Raw genomic sequence first — 23,382 nt, 5'->3', positions numbered from 1 at the left:
GGAAGGGAAAAGTGATGGGAAAATATTCGATTTTACTGGTTACCCACCTAACTGACTGGTTTACCCACCTAGCTGACTGGTTTGCCCTACTGGCTGACTGGTGTACCTGCCTAGCTGACTGGTTTGCCCTACTGGCTGACTGGTGTACCTGCCTAGCTGACTGGTTTGCCCTACTGGCTGACTGGTTTACCTGCCTTGCTGACTGGTTTGCCCTACTGGCTGACTTGTTTACCTGCCTGTCTGACTGGTTTACCCACCTAGCTGCCTTGTTTACCTGCCTATCCGACTGGTTTACCCACCTAGCTGACTGGTTTTCCCTACTGGCTGACTGGTTTACCTGCCTAGCTGACTGGTTTTCCCTACTGGCTGACTGGTTTACCTGCCTAGCTGACTGGTTTGCCCTACTGGCTGACCTGTTTACCTGCCTAGCTGACTGGTTTGCCATACAGGCTGACTTGTTTACCTGGCTGTCTGACTGGTTTACCCACCTAGCTGACTGGTTTGCTCTACTGGTTGACTGGTTTACACACTTAGCTGACTGACTGGCTGGACAACTGCCAAAGGAGACAATAGCTGGATTGACACCTGTCATGTCTGATGCTGTGTACAGAGGTCGGATGAAAGGATAACCTTCAGATGTAGAGACAGGTGATGGAGGGACAGATTATGAACAGCACCTTAATCCTGTAGCTGACAATCCCAGTTTCTTTGGATGAAGAAAATCTGAGATGTAGGACTAACAGAAAGACAGAGAGACAGAGAGACAGACAGGAAAAGAAAACTGACTGATGGACAGAAAGTATTCTGCCAGATTGGCAAAGCGACTTGAGGTTTGGTGGTTGTATTCCGCAAATAAACTCTGCGAGTCTACGAGATAGATAAATAGATAATGGTGTGAGAGCGAGAGAGAGAGAAAGACGGACGGACCGAGAGATACAGTGTTAGAGAGAGAAAGACAGATAGAGAAGGGGGTGCAGCGGCAAAAAGGAGATGGTGAGACGCGCGGCGCACGCTATCTGTCCTCCTCCAGTAGACATCCTTAAGATCATCACGCGGAGGGAGAGGAGATTGAAACGGCTGCCGCGAGTGCCGGGTTAGCAGAGACAGGAGAAGACAGTAACCCACGCGGCATTCCTGCCTTGGCGATTAACGATTGATTTTGGGGTGTTAAATGTTTTGTGGTTATTCGTAGAGCTCAAAGCCTGGACATAGGAATGGAAAAAGGTATTATGTTACGCTTAAAACATCTGTTGTATATAAGCCTATTGATATACTGTAAATGTGGCACTCACGTGCAAGAAAGTTACGGCATTCTTTTTTTCAACGGTAGTCTTTGAGTGGAAGCTAAGCAGTGACAAGAAATTAACAGATCAGGTGTCTCTTTAAGCAGCCATACGAGTCGAGTTTACAGTGTCTGGTACTGTCAAAACAAGCTGCGCCTTCACGCCGTGCGCTTTGGGATGATACCTACGGCATCTTGAATTGTTTTGATGTGTTCGTTCTGAAACTGTTATTTCTTTCTTGGAATGTCAGCATTTAGTCTGTAATTTCAACTATGCCCATCAACACTATTGATTTCAGGCGACTTGGACCAAACAATATTTCACATTCACTCGCGAGGGACGTCGAAAATACCAATGGTTAAATATCCAAAACGGTTCTAAAATCAAACCGTCTTTTCATTCTTACCAGACAAGCAGCCTACATTTGCCCGAAGGAGACGTCCAAGCAGGATAGGAATCAAACTGGAATAACCTATCCACGAATTGAACAGCCGCTTTCAACATGTTTAGAAGAGGTAAGGATATTACTTTTTTATTATATAGCTGTGGTTGGGCTGTTTGTTTTGATATAACGGGGCACATTGTGTGGCTGTGTGTGTCAATGAAGTGGCCTTACTAGATCTTGAAATCCGAACATTTGTTCGAATGGTAATGACCTACCTAGTAGCTGAGCATTCTAACATGACTTGGAATAAATTGTGTGTTTGTGTGTAAAATGGTTGCATGGCCGGCACAAGCCTCGTAGGGGCCCTAAGCATAATGAGTTTGGGGTGACACTCCAACTCAAAGCAGTTTTTTAGCTTCTCCTCATATTACACTGGGAGAAAGAAAATGTGTACAGTTGTGTAGAAATGTACAACTTTTACTTGGGGTGGGGGGGTCTATAGCAATGTTGGAGGTTGGAAAGCTACTTTCCTGCAATTTATGACTTGTGCCAAGTTCATCTGTGTGACAATGACTTATCCAATATGGATGGCTTTTCCATCAAGGTCAGGGCCTCTGAGCATACAGTATAACCTACAGGTCCAATTGGCTATGCCATGTAATTGCTAGAGGTTTAAATAACGACGTATTAACAAAATCTTGCCGCTGTTTATGTAAGCACGACGAGGCAAGACAGTCACATTGGATTACTAACCTCTGGCGCACGGACTGTGCTGGCCAATATCACTGCCTTCCACGGGACCTCTGGCAAACGCACCAGAAGGATTAGAACCCGGGTCTCCCAATGAGGTTGCTGACAGCGAGGCAGTGACTTCAGCGTTGCACCCGATTACGATCTTTACATAGCAAGAAGGACCTAGGCCTTTCAGTGGCTAGTTATTGTTTGCTAATGACTGCAGGACCAGCTAGATAGCTGCTTTCGTAAAATCAGTCAGTTTTTGCTGTCACACTAAATGCCCAGGGGAAAGGGTTTATGGTTTACAGCAGTCTTTAAAGCATTTAAAGCAAGTGTTTTTAGATATAACTTTTTCTGCCCAAATTGATTGTTTCCACTCACACGACACACCGACTGTCAGAGATTGTCCCCAAATAAGAAAAACGGCTTATCTACAACCACATTTACAAAATGCTCAGGTTGTCAGCCTCAGTGGACATCCTATTTAGACTCTACTGTTGACTATAGAGGTTATTAAATGTCTTGTCCACAGGGAGTTTGTGTATGACTTCCAAATGGGTGTTTCGGTCGGTCTGAGCGTTGTTACATGAGATGCTTCAACTTGTCCCTCGGCCCAGACTCGGCCGAGCTGGCTCGGCTCAGCTGAAATAAAATATTTATCCGTATCACGCAATATTCTTCTTAAAAATAGACGGCCGCTGCCGCACTGCAGTTTAGAGTTATCTGTGTGTGGGTGTGGGTGTGTGTGGGTGGGTGAGTGTGTGTGTGTGCATGTGTGTGGGCATTTGTATGTCTCGATAGAGATGGGGAGAGAGGGCAGCGAGAGGGGGTAGAGATGGGGGGAGAGAGGGGAGATAGAGGGGGAGAGAGGTGGAGAGACAGCCGCAAGATTGGAGAGAGTGAGGGGGGACAGAGGGCAGCGGGGGAAGAGAGAGAGGGGGAGAGACAGAGGGCAGGTAGAGGGGAGGGAGAGAGGAGAGAGAGCGGAGAGAGAGGTGGGACAGAGGGCAGTGAGAGAGAGAGGGAAGAGAAACAAGGGGGGGGGCAGAGGGCAGTGAGCAAGGAGAGAGAGAGGAGTAGAGAGAGGAGTTGTGAGAGGAGTAGAGAGAGGAGTAGAGAGAGGAGTAGAGAGAGGAGATGTGAGAGGAGTAGAGAGAGGAGTAGAGAGAGGGGAGCACTGCTGTTACTTTAAAATGTCTACATTTGTAGTACTACAGTACTGTAGCATACATATGGTTGAAATTCCTCCTTGCACATCCCAAGACAAAGGCTGTGCATCTGTGCCTCTCTCTGAAGAGACAGTGGTCTGTTTGGGGAGCCAAATGTCTCTGTCTCTCTCTCTCACACACACACACACACACACACACAGATCATTATCAATTAGGCTACTTGGCCCACCTTCAATTAAGCCACTAGCTGGGCTCCAGCCTGATTACTGATGAAACCATATGGACCTGGACTTGGGGCTAGTGGCTGTGTGTGTGTGTGTGTGTGTGTGCGTGTGTCTGTGTGCTTGAGTGTGAGTGTGTTTGTGCTTGTGTGTGTGAGTGAGAGCATGTGTGTGTATGTGTGTGTGTGTGCTGGAAGAAATAGGCCAGTGATGTGTGCATATGAGTGTTTGTGGAGGGGCTTGTTTACCGGACTGGCAGAGTTTCCTGATGCTTATCCACCAACATACACACACACACAAACATACACATGCAGACATGCAAACATGAATGCACATATGATAAATGCGTGTGATGCTGAATTTGTAGCTCTCTGTTAGTGGAGGTGATGTAATGTGCTGTAATGTGGAGGTGGTTTGTGTCTGATACGGTTATCTCCGCCTGTCAATTACACTCCTGGTAGGAAGTGAGAGGAGGTGGGAGGTACAGAGAAGAGTTAGGGAATTAGAGAGAGGAGGTGAATAGCATGAGGTAGACAGGTAGGGTGGCGGAACTGGTGAGGGAGAGTAAAGAAAGGGGGAGACAGGTAAGGTGGCGGAACTGGTGAGGGAGAGTAAAGAAAGGGGGAGACAGGTAAGGTGGCGGAACTGGTGAGGGAGAGTAAAGAAAGGGGGAGACAGGTAAGAAGGTGACAATTCAGGAAATGAAGAAGCGAAGTAGAGACTTCATGAATAGAGGTAGGTGTGATCTTTTAAATATACACTGTATGTTTCCAAATAGTCTGTCTGTTGTAATGAACGCGGAGAGAGACAGGGAACGTACGCAGACAAACCCCTTTAATGGGGATGCAGCTTTGTCTCTGCGGTGGACTCCCGGTGGTGGTTTGGGAGGAATTGGGTGCTGGCCGTCGCAGTTTTGCCGGCCCGGCACCCTCCATCTCCTGGGCCATTTCCACTCACAAGGCATCCCAAATGACTGTCAGAGATTGGCACCAGATAAGAAAAACGGCTTATCTACAACCACATTTACAAAATGCTCAGGTTGTCAGCCTCGGTGGACATCCTATTTAGACTCCTGGTTCTATGTTGCTTCTGCTGGCCACGGCCCCAAGCTGCTCCCTGGGAGCCCTTGTATACCTCCCCGGACCAGGTCCTAATAGGGGGCAGGTGTTGATTGGACCAGAAAACTGGGGTTCATTTATCATTCATCTGCATCACTATGTCAGATAGACTTCGGAAAAGCATTGTGAAGGTAAGTTAAAGGTGGTTTTGTGAGCCGTTGCTAAATGACTGGATGTTTAGAAGCCATAGATTTTCATTTGTCAGTAACGCTAAATAGCAATTACACAAACAGTAGATAGTCATTTCCTTGAAATTGCAGGCAAGGACACATGAATGGTATTCACCATTGATCTGAATTCAGGGTGGTAGATTTAAAGAGCCTCATATCATTATTGTCAAAATCTGACCAATCCCTTTAAGCCCATAGGCCTTTTGGGGCTCTGCTGATAATCTAGATTATAACAGTTATATAATATAATAGTTATTAGTCAAGTCTCTACATTCTTGTAGGGTATGGCCTTCCTTCAGCCAGCAACTGGTGTGTGTGTGTGTGTGTGTGTGAGAGAGAGAGAGACAACAAGAGGGAGAGATAGAGAAGGTGAATGAAAAAACTAGAAAGAGAGAAAATTGTGCGAAAAGAGAAAGTGAGAGGCAAAGAGAGAGAAATAAAAATGAGAGCGATTGAAGATCCCTCGTCCATTCTTTTGTTGCCAAGCCAAGTGTCTGAGGCATCGTTTTGCTGTGTGTTGGCTAGTTTAGCTTTTGTCTGTACCCCAATCTCTCTCTCTCTCTCTCTCTCTCTCTGTGTCTCTCACACACACATTCACACCAAGGCTTGCTGGCTCAGCATTTGACCCATCTTCTTTACCAGCCACTTTTCCTGTATTTTAGATTAATAATCTTATTACCGTGAAAACGCTCACTGATTGGTTATGGAAGTGTTTGGATGGCTATAGCAGCCGATGGCTGGTTGATGGTTTGTTGGCTGGTTGCCTGCCTGTCAGTGTTTTCTACTATTGGGCTGTTTATATCCTTTAGGCTTACAATCCAGAAAAGTATTATATCAAAGTGGATGAATAGGTTGCTGGCATCTGTGAACATTTAATGACTTTTATTTGTAAAAAAAGACTCCAGTCTGAATTTAAACCAATAATAACGGGTAGAAAGATATGTAGACATTTTCTCTGTCGTTTCTTCCTTCTCCTCCTCCTAATACTCCTCTTCTTTGACCTGCTCCTCCTGCTCCTCATCCTACGTTGGAGCTGGGGGGTGGGGGGAGTTGTTGGATTAGATATCTGAGCTGGAATGCTTAGTTAAATACAAGGACGATGTTTTCAGCACTGCAGAAGATGGATGGGGCGAGGGAGAATGAGAAAGGAGAGCGATGCAGGCGGTGAGGCAAGCACATACTCTTAGGCCTCGGTGTGAGCAAGAACTGGTAGCATAATGGCTAATCTTTAGGGAAATGTGTGTGTTTGTGTGTGTGTGTGTGTGTGTGTCTGAGCCTGTTGTTTGGGCTCTACCTTGGAGCCTTGGGGACTGCAGCAACAGCTAGTCCTCTACCTCCAGAGACAGAGAGAGAGAAGCAGAGAGACAAATACAAAGAAATAGAGACAGCGAAAGTAAGACAGAGAGACAGAGAGACAGAGAGACAGAGAGAAAGAGAAGAGAGACAGATACAAAAAGACAGAGAGAGGCAGAGAGTGCGAGCGACAGAGAGATTGGAGGGCTCATGAGAGGTAGGGGGACATGAATCGTTTTCATTATTACATGACCTACAAACCCACCACCAATAAGCAGGTCTTTTACACGTCACAAACTAGTTATTTGATTCGGGGGGTTAAAATCCCCCCCAGTTGGATCCCTCAAGTGCCTGGTGACTGGAGGTGGGTGGACACGCCAGGCCCAGCAGCCCGGTCACAGTAGTGAGTGGAGGGCAGAAGAGTCCGCTGTCCCAGTACTCACAGAGGGCAGTGTGCGTTCAGTGGGTGGTGAGCACAGACAGCTGGACGTCATGTCCGACAGAGGCACCGGTCTAACGTAGGTCACTGTGCGGGGAGTAGTGTTAGGGCTTTATTTCAATAGGATTCCATTAGCCCTGTGCCGGCAGCAAGTACTTTTCCCTGGGTCCAAAACAGGGTGCCATTTTGGGGAACATCTGGGACATTTCCCAGTAAGCACTTGTAGCAGGCTGAGCTAACATGGAGGAACAGCTGTAATCCTCTCTGTCTTCTGGGAGCTGGATGCTCAGGGAGAGGGATGAAGGAGGGAGACTCTCTCTCTCTCTCTCTCTCTCTCTCCATTCTCAGAGAGGGAAAAAGAGTGTGGAGGGGGAGCAATTTTGACATGCAAAAATCCTGATCACTTTGCCAAAAATACTGACTGGAAGATTATAAGGAAGGAAGCAAGAACTAACCAGAATTTCTGGCACACCTTTGGGAATGTTACTGGATTTTTGCAACCCCAGAGCAGGGACAGTGATATGCAGTGATGTGCAGTCTGGGTAGGCAGGGTAGGCACTGCCTACCAGGGCACAGAGCCTTGGTTCAGCAGACAATGCCTACCCTTGGGTTTTGGAAGAAATAGAAATGAATGATATTGTTTTCCAAATACATAATTCTTTTTTTACAGTGATTATTGATTTCAAACCCCCTTAATGATGAGAAAAAATTTGAGGTCTGTGACGTCGCCCGGTATGGCGCAGCCAGGGCCACACCCTGGAGCCAGGCCCGGGGTTGGGGCTCGTACGCGAGCGCCTGGTGGCCGGGCCTTTCCCCATGGGGCCCGGCCGGGCTCAGCCCGAAGGAGAGCTCACCACCCACAGGAGGGACCATAAGCGGCTGGTGCGGAGAGGATCGGGTGGCTGTCGAAGGCGGGGGCCTAGACAACCCGATCCCTGGACACGGAAACTAGCTCTAGGGACGTGGAACGTCATCTCGCTGGCGGGGAAGGAGCCTGAGGTCGTGTGTGAGGTTGAGAGGTTCCGACTAGAGGTAGTCGGGATCACCTCTACGCACAGCTTGGGCTCTGGAACCACACTCCTTGAGAGATGATGGACTCTTCACCACTCTGGAGTTGCCCATGGTGAGAGGCGGCGGGCTGGTGTGGGTTTGCTTACAGCTCCCCAGCTCTGCCGCCATGTGTTGGAGTTTACCCCGGTGAACGAGAGGGTCGTTTCCCTGCTCCAACGGGTCGGGGATAGGTCTCTCACTGTTGTTTGTGCCTACGGGCCGGACGGCAGTGCAGAGTACCCGACCTTCTTGGAGTCTCTGGAAGGGGTGCTGAAAAGTGCTCCGAATGGGGACTCTATCGTTCTACTGGGGGACTTCAACGCCCACGTGGGCAACGACAGTGACACCTGGAGGGGCATGATTGGGAGGAACGGCCCCCCTGATCTGAACCCGAGCGGTGTTCAGTTATTGGACTTCTGTGCTAGTCACAGTTTGTCCATAACGAACACCATGTTCAAGCATAAGTGTGTCCATCAGTGCATGTGGCACCAGGACACCCTAGGCCGCAGGTCGATGATCGACTTTGTTGTCGTTTCATCTGACCTGCGGCTGTATGTCTTGGACACTCGGGTGAAGAGAGGGGCGGAGCTGTCAACTGATCACCACCTGGTGGTGAGTTGGATCCGATGGCGGGGGAGGAAGCTGGACAGACTCAGCAGGCCCAAACGTACTGTAAGGGTCTGCTGGGAACGTCTGGCCGACTCTCCTGTCAGAGTGATCTTTAACTCCTACCTCCGGCAGAGCTTCGACTGGATCCTGAGGGAGGCTGGAGATATTGAGTCCGAGTGGACCATGTTCTCCACCGCCATTGTCGAAGCAGCCGCTCGGAGCTGTGGCCGTAAGGTCTCCGGTGCCTGTTGAGGCGGCAATCCCCGAACCTGGTGGTGGACACCGGAAGTAAGGGATGCCGTCTAGCTGAAGAAGGAGTCCTATCAGGCCTTGTTGGCTTGTAGGACTCCTGAGGCAGCTGACGGGTATCGGCAGGCCAAGCGGACTGCAGCCCGGGTGGTTGTGGAGGCAAAAACTCGGGCCTGGGAGGAGTTCGGTGAGGCCATGGAGAAGGACTATCGGCTGGCCTCGAAGAGATTCTGGCAAACCGTCCGGCGCCTCAGGAGAGGGAAACAGTGCCCTACCAACGCTGTTTACAGTAGAGGTGGGCAGCTGTTGACCTCAACTGGGGATGTCGTCGGGCGGTGGAAGGAGTACTTCGAGGATCTCTTCAATCCCGTCGTCACATCTTACATTGAGGAAGCAGAGGATGAGGGCTCAGAGGTGGACTCGTCCATCACCCGGGCTGAAGTCACAGAGGTAGTCAAGAAACTCCTCTGTGGCAAGGCACCGGGGGTGGATGAGATCCGCCCTGAGTACCTCAAGTCTCTGGATGTTGTGGGGCTGTCTTGGTTGACACGCCTGTGCAACATCGCGTGGCGGTCGGGGACAGTGCCTCTGGGATGGCAGACCGGGGTGGTGGTCCTTCTTTTTAAGAAGGGGGACCGGAGGGTGTGTTCCAACTACAGGGAGATCACACTTCTCAGCCTCCCCGGGAAAGTCTATGCCAGGGTACTGGAGAGGAGAATACGGCCGATAGTAGAACCTCGGATTCAGGAGGAACAGTGTGGTTTTCGTCCGGGCCGTGGAACACTGGACCAGCTCTATACCCTCTACGGGGTGTTGGAGGGTTCATGGGAGTTTGCCCAACCAATCCACATGTGTTTTGTGGATTTGGAGAAGGCATTCGACTGTGTCCTTCGCGGCATCCTGTGGAGGGTGCTTCGGGAATATGGGGTCCTGGGTCCTTTGCTAAGGGCTGTCAGGTCCCTGTACGACCGAAGCAGGAGCTTGGTCCGCATTGCCGGCAGTAAGTCCGACTTGTTCTCAGTGCATGTTGGACTCCGGCAGGGCTGCCCTTTGTCGCCGGTTCTGTTCGCAATTTTTATGGACAGAATTTCTAGGCGCAGCCAGGGGCCGGAGGGTGTCAGGTTTGGGGACCACACAATTTCGTCTCTGGTCTTTGCGGATGATGTTGTCGTGTTGGCCCCTTCAAGCCAGGACCTTCAGCATGCACTGGGACGGTTTGCAGCCAAGTGTGAAGCAGTGGGGAGTGGCTTCCCCACTTCAGGTTGGTGGAGAGTGCCTGCCTCAAGTGGAGGAGTTTAAGTATCTAGGGGTCTTGTTCACAAGTGAGGGAAGGATGGAACGGGAGATTGACAGACGGATCGGTGCAGCTTCTGCAGTGTCCCCCCGGAAGAGCTGGAGGAAGTGTCTGGGGAGAGGGAAGTCTGGTCATCCCTGCTTAGACTGCTGCCCCCCGCGACCCAGCCCCGGATAAGCGGAAGATGAGGATGATGATTATTGATTTGTCAACAGAAATTTCATTTTAATTGCTCCAGAAATATGTTTTTTGATTTTGTAGATTCAATTACAAGGAATATGTATGGAGGTAGCGTATTGGCTGAACTGCTCTCTACCACTCCCGCAACCTCTAACGTTCACAGGCTCTGTCCCTCAAAAAGTTTTGGGGCAAATAGAGCACTGCTTTTCCCCGTAGTTCTAGTGAGTGCAAAAATGTTGACGGTTTACGCATACATACGGTAGTACATTCAAATATTCTCGCAAATATGTATGGAAAAGCTCAAGGCCTCTGTGCTTTTGGAGTGTAGTATTGTCACTTCCTACCCATCAAAATATTTTTGCCAGTGACTCTCCAGTCCTGCGAGAACGTCTACCAAAGCTAACTGGCCTAGCTAGCTATTCATTGTCACATTTAAAACTGTTCTCTTTTTCTTTTGAAGAAAATAAAACTAAATCTATCAAAGTGTAGACCAACATCTGATTTTACGGATTTATAACTGCATTAGGGGCAGAAGTATACCAGACCTTTCCAAAATGAATAGTATTTAATAAACGAGTGGCTGTGTGGTTGCACTGAAGCAAGCAGGTTGTTCTGCTTTCTCTGCCTGCTGTTCTCAGCTGCTGACACCGTGTGGTTAAGGGCTGGCTGCACTGACTTGAATCATCTGCCAACAGCGATCCAGATTCTTTCAAAAAACAAAAGACAAATCGATTTCTTCTTCAAATAAAGTTTACATATCGTTTCTTGGCTATTTTCTGTAAGGGTTGGTTCATCTACTCCCTGATTTTGTAGTCTGCCTTTCTTTACTGGATTCAGACTTGATGTTTTTGGATTGACAACCAGACACACTACTATTTTACTAAATCATTTTTTTGTAAAGTGCCACATATAGGAGAAGTGATACATATAAGAGAAGTGATACATATAAGAGAAGTGATGCATATAGGAGAAGTGATGCATATAGGAGAAGTGATGCATATAGGAGAAGTGATGCCTTTAGGAGAAGTGATGCCTTTAGGAGAAGTGATGCATATAGGAGAAGTGATGCATATCGGAGAAGTGATGCATTTAGGGGAAGTGATGCATATAGGAAAAGTGATGCATGTAGGGGAAGTGATGCATATAGGGGAAGTGATGCATATAGGAGAAGTGATGCATGTAGGAGAAGTGATGCATATTGGGGAAGTGATGCATGGAGGGGAAGTGATGCATATAGGAGAAGTGATGCATATAGGGGAAGTGATGCATATAGGAGAAGTGATGCATATAGGGGAAGTGATGCATATAGGAGAAGTGATGCATATAGGGGAAGTGATGCATATAGGAGATGTGATGCATATAGGGAAAGTGATGCATATAGGGGAAGTGATGCATATAGGAGAAGTGATGCATAAAAGAGGAAGTGATGCATATAGGAGAAGTGATGCATGTAGGGGAAGTGATGCATATAGGAGAAGTGATGCATATAGGGGAAGTGATGCATATAGGAGAGGTGATGCATATAGGGGAAGTGATGCATGTAGGGGAAGTGATGCATACAGGAGAAGTGATGCATATAGGAGAAGTGATGCATATAGGAGAAGTGATGCATATAGGGGACGTGATGCATATAGGGGACGTGATGCAATTTTGTAAATCGTTTTGCTTATGCAATCGCCTGCTTCTTGCACACTCAACTGCGTACTTTGCGAGTCATGCTGATGAAACAGGTGATGTGTGTTATGGAAACGTGCTGACATCGATGTACTAAAATATTTCTTTGCTTAAGGAATTGTCCAGGGCAGTCTCAATAGATATTTGTATGGGACAGCTCCCATTCTCCCTTTCTCATTGCCTACCCTGATTTAGACCTCACCGCACGTCACTGGTGATATGGAGGGATAGGGAGTGACAAAAGGAGACCGAGAACGAGAGTTAGGAAAAGAGGGAGAGAGAGTGAAGTAAAAAGAAAGAGAGTGAGTGAGAGAATGACTCCCAACAGGGAACAGTAGTGAGGTGAACATGTCTCGGACAACAGCATCATTAGAAATGTTCCAGAACACCAGAGATGGGCCAGTTAGACAACAGCATCATTAGAAATGTTCCAGAACACCAGAGATGGGCCAGTTAGACAACAGCTAAATTGATAACTCCAATAGTCTAGAGTGATTTCCCTCTCCTCTTACATCCTTCTCTCCTCTGTCTGTACCAGCTACATAATTGATACGTGTTATGATGGTGAATCTCCAGCTCCAAACAGGCTGTATCTCCTACTTCACTATGGACTCGGTGGTCCTCTGATCTCTCTTCCTCTCCCGTCTCTGCCTTCCATCTCTCTCTGCCTGTCTCTCCTTCGTCTGCTTAGCTCCCGTCATCGTTCCCCTGACTCTCCACATTTTAATCTTCCTCCCGTCCTCTGTCCTTGGTTGTCTCCATCTCAGTCCATCCACCCCTCCACTTCTCCATCCTCTCTGTAGTACTATCTCTGTGCTTGCTGGAAGAGAGGGACTGAAATAGCTCATAACTCCAGCACACACTGTCCCTCTGTGTCTCTCTTCCACTTTCTCTTTTCATCCCTCCCTCAGTTTTCCTCCTCTCCCTCTCTCCTTTTACCACTCTCACCAGGGCAGCTCTTACCTCCCTCTCCTTTCCCTTGTGCCTCCTCTCCCCCTCCCTTCTTCCCTCCTCCTTCCTCCTCTCTGCCCTTGCAGTCTCTTACTCAGCATCTGGTAGGTAAAGTAAAGTGAATAATAGAGTTATTAATGAGAGAGGGAGGGCTCCACTCACCAACGAAAAATTCACAAAATGGGACAAACAACAAATCCAGTATGCATGCAGAAATGTTCAATGGAAAACACCAAATAATGCATTCAGAGCGGAATTGGGACGAGCATTTAAATTCTACAAACATATGCTTAAAAACACAGAGTTTCCTGACAGTAATAAAAATAGATCCAACCGTGTTTTTTCATTCCTCAGGTTAGAATACAGCATAGTAAAAGCACATTTCTTACACAATGCATTTCAAGGTTCTTTATAGCATAACAGTTGGAATAGAAACATTGTAATCAAAACAGTTCAGACTGTCTACAATCCCTTTCACCTGTATCCCTCTTCAAGCCAAAGCTGCCCCTAAGACATCAACACATGAGCAGTATAGAGCCATATGTAAGAAAGTAACAGTCACACAATCGATACAGAAGTGGTCAGATGAAGCAGACGCTAAACTGGGTTAAATTCCGACAACATTGAGGAGTTTACTATGAATCACTAGCTTCAGTAATAAGGGTGTTGTTAACAGAATGGTTATATACGTTTGTATGTAACCCTACCAGAAGATTTAGACTGAAGGCAATATCTGAACTGCTCTGGATGCCAGAGATTCGGCTTTTAAGGAGCCAGACAAAAATCCCGATGCCAACAAGAAATTCTGGAAAACATCCTCCAGTGAGCTTCCAATTAGTCATTGACTGGCAGCCGTTCAGTTTATCACAAAAATGAAATCCTGCCTTGCTGTTTCTGACACTCTTTGGACTTAGTAGGGGCTGTCACACTATGGGAGACTTTGAGGCAAAGCCAAGCTGGGAGGTCGGCAGAAATGCAAGCCTGCTAAACAAGACGAAATACCCCATAATGAGAACTGGTTTCAAGTAAAAAGTAATCCCTGTGCCCATTCTACTTATATTTGGCATTCTACCTAAATTACTATCATCCAGTAGCATCAACCTCTGTAACCATGAAATACTTTCAAAGGCTGTTAACGTCCACTGTGAGAAACATTTGACCCAAAATCTTTCCACAATCCAATTTGCACACTGTTCCGACAGATCCACAGTTGATGCATTATCTATTAGATAAGAGGAATACCTGTGTGAGTAGGCTGCTTGTGGACTATAGCTCATCTTCAACATCATAGCGCCATCCAAGCTAATCACTAAGCTTGGGACCCAGGGACTTAAAATCTCTCCCAACAATTTCCTGAGGTCGACTCGATCCCTGAAGACGATCAGACAGCCAACAGGGAGGTGGCACCGGGGCAACAATCTCTCCCTCAGTGTCCCTTAATCTTACCTTAGCACCTATTTTAAACCTAACTATCAGGCATTTACTTCCATTATCTGTAGAGTATCTGCCCATGGTCTTTTTGACTATCCAAATAAAGTTTAACAATTTGGTAAAGAGTTTCAGCTTCCTATACTATACGACAGTTCTCTATACAAACAGTCACCCATCTCTAGACTGTTCTCTATACTACCAGTCACCCATCTCTTGACTGTTCTCTATACTACCAGTCACACATCTCTAGACTGTTCTCTATACTACCAGTCACACATCTCTAGACTGTTCTCTATACTACCAGTCACACATCTCTAGACTGTTCTCTATACTACCAGTCACCCATCTCTAGACTGTTCTCTATACTACCAGTCACCCATCTCTAGACTGTTCTCTATACTACCAGTCACCCATCTCTAGACTGTTCTCTAAACTACCAGTCACCCATCTCTAGACTGTTCTCTATACTACCAGTCACCCATCTCTAGACTGTTCTCTATACTACCAGTCACCCATCTCTAGACTGTTCTCTATACTACCAGTCACCCATCTCTAGACTGTTCTCTATACTACCAGTCACACATCTCTAGACTGTTCTCTATACTACCAGTCACACATCTCTAGACTGTTCTCTATACTACCAGTCACCCATCTCTAGACTGTTCTCTATACTACCAGTCACCCATCTCTAGACTGTTCTCTATACTACCAGTCACACATCTCTAGACTGTTCTCTATACTACCAGTCACACATCTCTAGACTGTTCTCTATACTACCAGTCACACATCTCTAGACTGTTCTCTATACTACCAGTCACACATCTCTAGACTGTTCTCTATACTACCAGTCACCCATCTCTAGACTGTTCTCTATACTACCAGTCACCCATCTCTAGACTGTTCTCTATACTACCAGTCACCCATCTCTAGACTGTTCTCTATACTACCAGTCACCCATCTCTAGACTGTTCTCTATACTACCAGTCACCCATCTCTAGACTGTTCTCTATACTACCAGTCACCCATCTCTAGACTGTTCTCTATACTACCAGTCACCCATCTCTAGACTGTTCTCTATACTACCAGTCACCCATCTCTAGACTGTTCTCTATACTACCAGTCACCCATCTCTAGACTGTTCTCTATACTACCAGTCACCCATCTCTAGACTGTTCTCTATACTACCAGTCACCCATCTCTAGTGAACCCTAACCCTTACCTTCTCCCCAAACCCCTGACGTTGTGAATGCAATGTTACTATCCTGACCTGGTGAGCACTAACATCATTGTGAAAGACAACCTGCAACATTTCCATTCGTTTTTTTTAACACTTTCAAATTGTTACCACACTTTACAATGGGAAGTTAGCCATGAAAGAAAATGCTTGTATTATAATGTGATTGTGATAACTGTGATTGTAATGTTCACAGTTATTTACTTCCCGTACCAATAAAGCCCTTTGAATTAAATGTAATAAAAATTGAGAGAGATGGAGACAGAGATGGTGGGAGATGGAGAAACAGAAAGAGACATGAGATAGAGGGAGAGAGTCAGTGTACAGAGATAAAGAGAGAGAGAGAGAGAGTTAATCTAAGCCAGAACACTAAGCCCTTACATCAATGTTTGTGTATGGTGCACTATTACATCTCCTAAAGACCTGCCTTCCCCTTCACCTCCCCGTCTGCATTTAACCTCCCACCAGACAGACAGGCAGGCAGGCAGGCAGACAGACAGTAGCAGCAAAAGCAGGTCTTATATAACCGCAGCACTGTATAAACCAGTCCATCTGCCTCTCTCCACACAGCTTTATAACAACTAACACTAACAGACACACACACACAGACACACACACACACACACACACACACACACACACACACACACACACACACACAGAAGGCTGAGTTGACAAGAAGCTCTTGTCCATGCATTGATATGATGTGTGACTCCTACACCATTAAGTACAACAGATCAGGAAGGTTAGGAGGATCTGAGATTTTATTTCTTCTCTCATCACAAATTCAGATGGCAGAGGGGGAGAGACTGGTCAGAGAGAGAGTGGGGAAAGAGAGAGAAAGAGTATGTCACAGAGAGAGAGAGAGAGAGAGTCGGTCAGAGAGAGAGGGGGATGAGTGGGTCAGAGAGAGAGTGGGATGGGGGAGAGTAAGTGGTCAGAGTGAGAAGAGGAGAGTGGTTCTGAGAGGGCGGAGTCAGATAGAGAGAAGAGGAGAGTGGTTCTGAGAGGGCGGAGTCAGAGAGAAGAGGAGAGTGGTTCTGAGAGGGCGGAGTCAGAGAGAAGAGGAGAGTGGTTCAGAGAGGAACGTAGTTCAGTGTGGGGGGTTGGAGGGGGTCAAATAATGAAGGAGATTGGGTCAGAGAGAGAGAGAGAGGGGGAGCGAGAGGTACAGTAGGACAGTATATACATGTAGCCCTCTCTAACTTGTCCTTCTCTCCCAGCACTAATCTTCTCCTGTCAAAAGAGTGTCAAAGTTATGGTGATGCATGACAGGCGAGAAAACCACTTCAAGTACAATCTGTCTAGAGAAATATATTTAAATCCAAGATGGGGGTTCCGTGTGCATCTGCTCATTTGTGCCCCATGTCATCAAAACCGCTCACGATATGATACTAAAATCTTATAGATTATGAACGTAATGAACAAAATATTACATATCCAGCCGAGGTTAAAAATATAGATTTTGTCCTCTGCAAAACTCCCAAACTGCGTATTTATTTGAATTGTAGCCCTGATCCTAAAGTATCACTTTTTTCAGAGGAACACCTTCCTGGTTTTTACCTAGGTCCAGCAAAAGTTTTAGAAGATATACAAATTTCAGGGACTCTAGAGAATTGCAGGATTCCACAGTTAGCCCAGCCATAGCAAAAGCAGAAGCCAGTGCCTTGCTAAATAGCAGCGCAAAGAGTTATGGGCTAACCTTGTCATAACATTCTAGTGCTGAACCCTTGGTTTCAACGTCCTGGTCAGGGTTTCTAAATTGGGAGGGATGTCTACAGTCGCTACGCCATTCCATTGTTGGTTCCCATGGATATAACAGACAGATGGCACTACTGTTGGGTTGCTAAGCACCCAGTCACTGCTTAATAACACATTCCACATTGACTACATCTGACTCATCTGCCGTCATCTGTCAGCGCCCATCATCTTGATCTAGAGAACAGCCCATCAGTTTATTTGATTGGCACAGTTGCCTTCGATTTTGTTTACCAGTGAGGTCTTCTGAGAACGCTGGCAGACACCACCACTGCACCCCACTGGAGGCCGGCGTCTGCAGCCAAGCAGGGTGGTTCAGGGCAGATGGATGGGAGACCAGATGCTGCCAGAAGAAGTGTTGGAGGGACAGTAGGGGCCACAAGGTCACATTCCAGTGCCTCTGGGCAGGGAAGGGGACATTGCCTTGTGTTGAGTGTTATCTTTCTGATGGGATGTTAAACAGTGTGGTCACATGGTACTTACCGAAAGAGTAGGGGTGTTAACCACTGTTTCACGGCCGTATTTCAAATGTAGCCCTCAAACAAACATGGCTACCTAATCATCCCCAGCTTCCGACTGGTTAATTTTTCACCTTCTCTTCTGCAGATAGCTACTCTCCGTTGGTCATTGCTGTAGGAATGCAAGAATGTGTTCTTGCTCTTTCAGTATATTCCATATATCTGACACGAAACCATGTTTGTCATGAACCAGACCAGTTTTTGCAACGTATCCAAATCTGTGGGCGTTGCTGATTGTGTTTTGATACTTTTTGATTTGTATTTGTGTTTGATTTGATTTGTGTTTCTAAGACAAGAGACTGCATTTACCCGGCCTCTGTAATAAAAAAAACATCATTTTCAAATGTTTGGCCAACCGTTGTTCAATATGTCCAACACGTGCACCAAACAGAATGCTCTGCTACTGCCTCTGCAAAGCATTGTGGGAAGGCAAGCGTATCGTTCCACAGGAAATGAGCCCTTCCGTCACACCAAAGCACGTCGATGATGTAGGAGTGATTGAAGCGTCACACTAGGCGTCATTACAAGACTAACTCAGAAAACACCTTTTATGGAGTAATATCGTTCTGATAAATACAACCGTGCATAATATCAGTGGCCCAGTTTTTCTTTGAGTGACGGACTGAGGAGTCTTGCTTGGCTGACGTGACTGTGTGACCCCACAGGAAAGAACTCCACAATGGACTGGTCATTTGAGACTGGCAGGAATCAAGAGTTCCTAGATGGACTAGTAGCCGGAGGCAGAACGGAATCAAACAGGTGTCGTGTGGCCATTTGACTACTAGACTAAAATGTTAGTCGAGCAACAGACTACCGACTAAACAATCAATTGGTCAACTGAATGGTTTCCCCACAGTGTTATTCCCTGGGTTCCGTGGTTAGGATTGGGGTTTAATGAAGTTTAGGATGTGGGTTTAGGTTGGGTTTGCGGAAGGCTTGCAGATAAGGAACATAGATTTCTGATTATCTGGTCCCCACAAGGATAGAAAAAGAAACCTGTGTGTGTGCGTGTGTGTGTCTGTCTGGGAAACGGAATATCAGCTGGACCTGTGGTATTATACCACATACGCACACACACACTCAGCCACAAACACACACATTCAGCTCCTCACAAACACACTCAGTCACTCACTCAAACACGCACTCAGCCATTCCCATACAAAGACACATTCTCCGTCAATCACTCACCAACATACGCTCATTTATTCATACACAAACACACTGTAGTTAGTGTTTATGTACAGTACATTTTCTTTGTTGCCAGTCTGTGCCTGCCCTTGGGCACCTGACAAAACATCTCTGCAGTGAACTGAAGTATATAAAATAAAAAATAAAAATCTACAAACTGGATTGTTCCTTGATGCTGATTGGTTCAAAGCAGTGGTACATCAGACAGTATATCATGTGTATGACAAAAAACCTGATGTAATTATATTGGTATGGAGTTTACACCAGCAACAAGGCACCTCATGGGTCTGTGATATTCGTCCCGATCCGGTCTAGTGCATTAGAACGGCCCTCAGCTGTGGTATGTGGCCCATACACCCGAAACCCCTCTGGTGCTTTAACAACAAATGTCAAAATATAACCATATCAACAAAAGGAACATTCTGTCTGGAAGGAATGATGAGTCATTTGACTGTTCTTAGCCGAATGGCTTCTAAGAAATTCTCTTCATAACTTTGTATTTGTGTCTGTGTGTTCAAGGCTAGCCTCTAAGAACCAACCATCTATCTGCAGCTAACCACCTGAGTCAGAATTTAGGGCAGCAAGACTGGCACATCAATGTCTGTCTGTCTGAACATGTTTTATTGGCCGTCCGATGTAAGACTGCTTTATTTAGCCTCAATGCCATTGCACCACCCTGCTTCAGACAGTTATGTAGCTACGCACGCACACACCTACACCCACATGGACGCACTCACAAACACACATCCTTCTGAATGTACTGTAGAGTTACATCCTTCTGAATGTACTGTAGAGTTCCATCCTTCTGAATGTACCGTTGAGTCCCATCCTTCTGAATGTACTGTAGAGTCACATCCTTCTGAATGTACTTTAGAGTCACATCCTTCTGAATGTACTGTAGTGTTACATCCGTCTGAATGTACTGTAGAGTTACATCCTTCTGAATGTACTGTAGAGTTACATCCTTCTGAATGTACCGTTGAGTCCCATCCTTCTGAATTTACTGTAGAGTCACATCCTTCTGAATGTACTGTAGTGTTACATCCGTCTTCTGAATGTACTGTAGAGTTACATCCTTCTGAATGTACCGTTGAGTCCCATCCTTCTGAATTTACTGTAGAGTCACATCCTTCTGAATGTACTTTAGAGTCACATCCTTCTGAATGTACTGTAGTTTTACATCCGTCTGAATGTAATGTAGAGTTACATCCTTCTGAATGTACTGTAAAGTTACATCCGTCTGAATGTACTGTTGAGTCACATCCTTCTCATTGTACTGTAGTCTAATCCTTCTGAATGTACCTCAGTGTCACATCCTTCTCAGTGTACCGTAGAGATACATCCTTCTGATAGTATCATAGAGATACATCCTTCAGACAGTTCCATAGTTAGATTCTTCTAACACTACCGTAGAGTCACATTGTTCTGACAGTACCATAGTTTGATTCTTCTATGTCGGCCGTTGAGTCACATCCTTCTGAAATTAGCGGTTCACATAATGTACCCCCTCTTTCTTTCTCTCACGCCCAGCACACTCTCAATATCTCCCACTTTATTTTCTTCTCTATGTCTTTCTATGTCGCTTCTTTCCTTCTCTCTGTCTCTGTTGCTTTCTCTGACTCTGCCTTACCCCCATTCCCCCTGTCCCCACATCTCTCTGTCTTTTCTTCTGCTTTAGTCTCCTCTGTCATTTGCTCAAAGGAGCCATTGTAATGGCAATATAATGACCCTCACTATTGCAAATGATTGATTCTTCTGGCTCAGTTAAATATGACAGGTCGTAGTGTATATTTTGGTGGTGGCACCCTGAACTAGCAGTTGATTGATTCTGTTTGTGTAATACAGTGCCTTAGGATGGAGTTCAGAGCCCTTCCCTTTCTACACATTATTTTGTGTAATATACGTACACATTTATAATTGATTATATTACTTTTTCCCATCAATCTACACACAATACTCCATAAGGACAAATGGAAAACATTTTAGGAAGTTTTGCAACTTCCTATTTATTTAAAATAAAAACCTGAAATATGTCATGTACATACATTTTCAGATCCTTTATTCAGTACTTTCTAACATTACCTTTGGCAGCCATCATACACTACCTTTCAAAAGTTTGGGGTCACTTAGAAATGTCCTTGTTTTTAAAAGAAAAGCTACTTTTTATTTTGAAGGGATACCTTAAGACCAGAATTCAACAACACCCCCGAACCAATCTGACTGATGTTATGAAGATCTACAATGAAGAATGGGAGAAACTGCTCAATTTCAGGTGTGCAAAGCTGGTAGAGGCATGGCGAAGAAGACTCGAAGCTATACTACCATTTAGAAATATGGGATCCGATAGAAATGAGTATGAATAGGATATATAGCAAAGTTAGAAATAATATTTTTTTATTTAAATAATAATTGCATCCTTCAAACTTTGCTTTTGTTAAAGAATCCTCAATTTGCAGCAGTTACAGTATTGTAGACCTTTGGCATTCTACTTGTCAATTTGTTGAGGTAATCTGAAAGAGATTTCACCTCATGCTTCCTGAAGCACCTCCCACATGTTGGATTGGCGTGATGGGCACTTTTGAACAGTATTGTGCCCATCAAAGTGTTGAATGGTAGTGTACAAAGAGAGATAGATTACACAATACTAAATTATGAATTCACTCTCTAACACAACTAAATGTGGAGAATGAGCATGTTCTGAATACCTTGTGGTTTGGGTGTAAACCTGAGTCTGAGTGAATCTTAATACCGGTTTAATCACCCCTACATGTCTGTGTAGGAAACATAACTAATGACCCGTAATCCTCCCATCTCCTCCCACACACACCGTGGTCCTCATTCACTTGTGGTTTCTGACTGGGTCTTTGGTAAGGTTCCTGGTATAGAGGATGACTCAGAGGCCTTAATGTAATTTGATTATATACCTGGTATGGTTGTTGACTCATAGGCCATGATGTACTGTAATCCTATACCTTGTACAGGGGGGATGACAGAGACCATGATGTAATGTCATTCTATACCTGGTACAGTGGATGACAGAGACCATGATCTAATGTAATTCTATACCTGGTATAGTGGATGAGTCAGAGGCCTTGATGTAATGTAATCCTATACCTGGTTTAGTGGATGACAGAGATCAAGATGTAATGCAAGTCTGTCCTGGTATATTGGATGACAGAGACCATGATGTAATGTAATTCTAGAAATTATAATGCTGATACAGTGGGTGACAGAGACCATGATGTAATGTAATTCTATACCTGGTATAGTGGATGACTCCACATTTCTTCTTCCCATTAGTGTAATATGACAAAATGAGATATGTGTAAGTTCATGGTGCGTGTGGTTGTGGTTTGAGCTGTTACACGTTGAAATTAAGAGCTGGTCTCATGGAGTGATAACCTTCTCATCTCTGTCAGCATGAATTCATCCTGAATGAGCAAACAGGTCACAGGAAGATAGACGGCTTTCTATAATGGTCAAACAAAGAATGCACACACTTAAACATGTACACGCATGCATGCAACTAAATACTGGAGTTTATTAGATGCTAATATTATTAGCCCAAAAACAAAGGCAGAGACCAATTCCTGTAATGGAACTGTTTAGGATTCTTAAGAGATCCAGCCTATTGTTCTGAAGCGTCTTTTCATTAAAAATAACAAATGAAAATAACCAAACTATCTAGACTCACAGCAAGGTCAAATTATACTGTATTTAATGAGAGTGTCAATTTGGATTTAAAAATGGGGTAAATCAGTACAGCAGTGGTAGCATTATAATTTATCAAAACATTTACTAAATGTTTATGACCTTGATGGTGGTAAGAGTAGCTTCTGGCAAGAGCATGGGTTACAACAGCTCTTCTAACAGTCAAAACAAATTCTAATGACTCTCGCTGCCTTACAACACTGGTCCTTTGCAGGGGGCTGTGGGTACTTCTTGACACCTGGCAGTTTCCTCCCAGGGAGATGTGCGGCGGGAAGCTGTGCACAATCTGTCTCGATTAATGGCTCAGGTGAAATCAATGTGTCTCTAAGGTAGTCCATCGACCAGCCTCAGTGAACTCTCTCCCACTCGCCGTAAATGCACGAGGAGCCAAGCCTAGCATAGCTGTGGGACAAGCGGACAGGCCAGTGGTGAGTTCCTCCTCGTGTTGTCTACAGGCTAGCCCTGTAAGGCAGGCTCTTTCCCAATGCGATGTCCTCTGTGTCACCGTGGTGACGGCCTGTAGCAGAGTCCCTGCCATGTTCAGCCGTCCTTCCGTCTTCAGTGAGGGTGTGGGCGCCGGTTCAGTACACATCCTTTCGGGCTTCATTCGTAATTTGCTGGTCCTAGGAGATGAATGCGGGAGCAGAGGCTCTGGATCAGCACTGTCTGATGGTGCTGTCACAGACGTCACTGTTTATTTCTTCCACGCCGTTTGAGTCGCT

The 23,382-nt window shown here is 45.7% G+C and overlaps 1 protein-coding gene across 3 annotated transcripts in view; it reads left to right on the top strand.

Annotated features, from left to right (window-relative positions):
- Nucleotides 1–909: 909 nt before the first annotated feature.
- LOC105028499 (reticulon-4 receptor-like 1) overlaps nt 910–23,382 on the top strand; it is a 103,018-nt gene continuing 80,545 nt past the window's right edge. For all 3 annotated transcript variants that reach the window (XR_002196919.3, XM_020047920.3, XM_010901271.5), the window contains exons 1-2: nt 910–1,224; nt 1,693–1,798. Coding sequence is in view for 2 of the 3 variants with exons in the window: in XM_020047920.3 (XP_019903479.3) it covers nt 1,786–1,798 (13 nt within the window). In the remaining variant the exon portion in view is untranslated. The remainder of the gene's footprint in view (nt 1,225–1,692; nt 1,799–23,382) is intronic.

Source organism: Esox lucius, chromosome 7, assembly GCF_011004845.1.
Source record: "Esox lucius isolate fEsoLuc1 chromosome 7, fEsoLuc1.pri, whole genome shotgun sequence".
NCBI lineage: Eukaryota > Metazoa > Chordata > Actinopteri > Esociformes > Esocidae > Esox > Esox lucius.
This window is presented reverse-complemented; position numbering and strand designations above follow the sequence as displayed.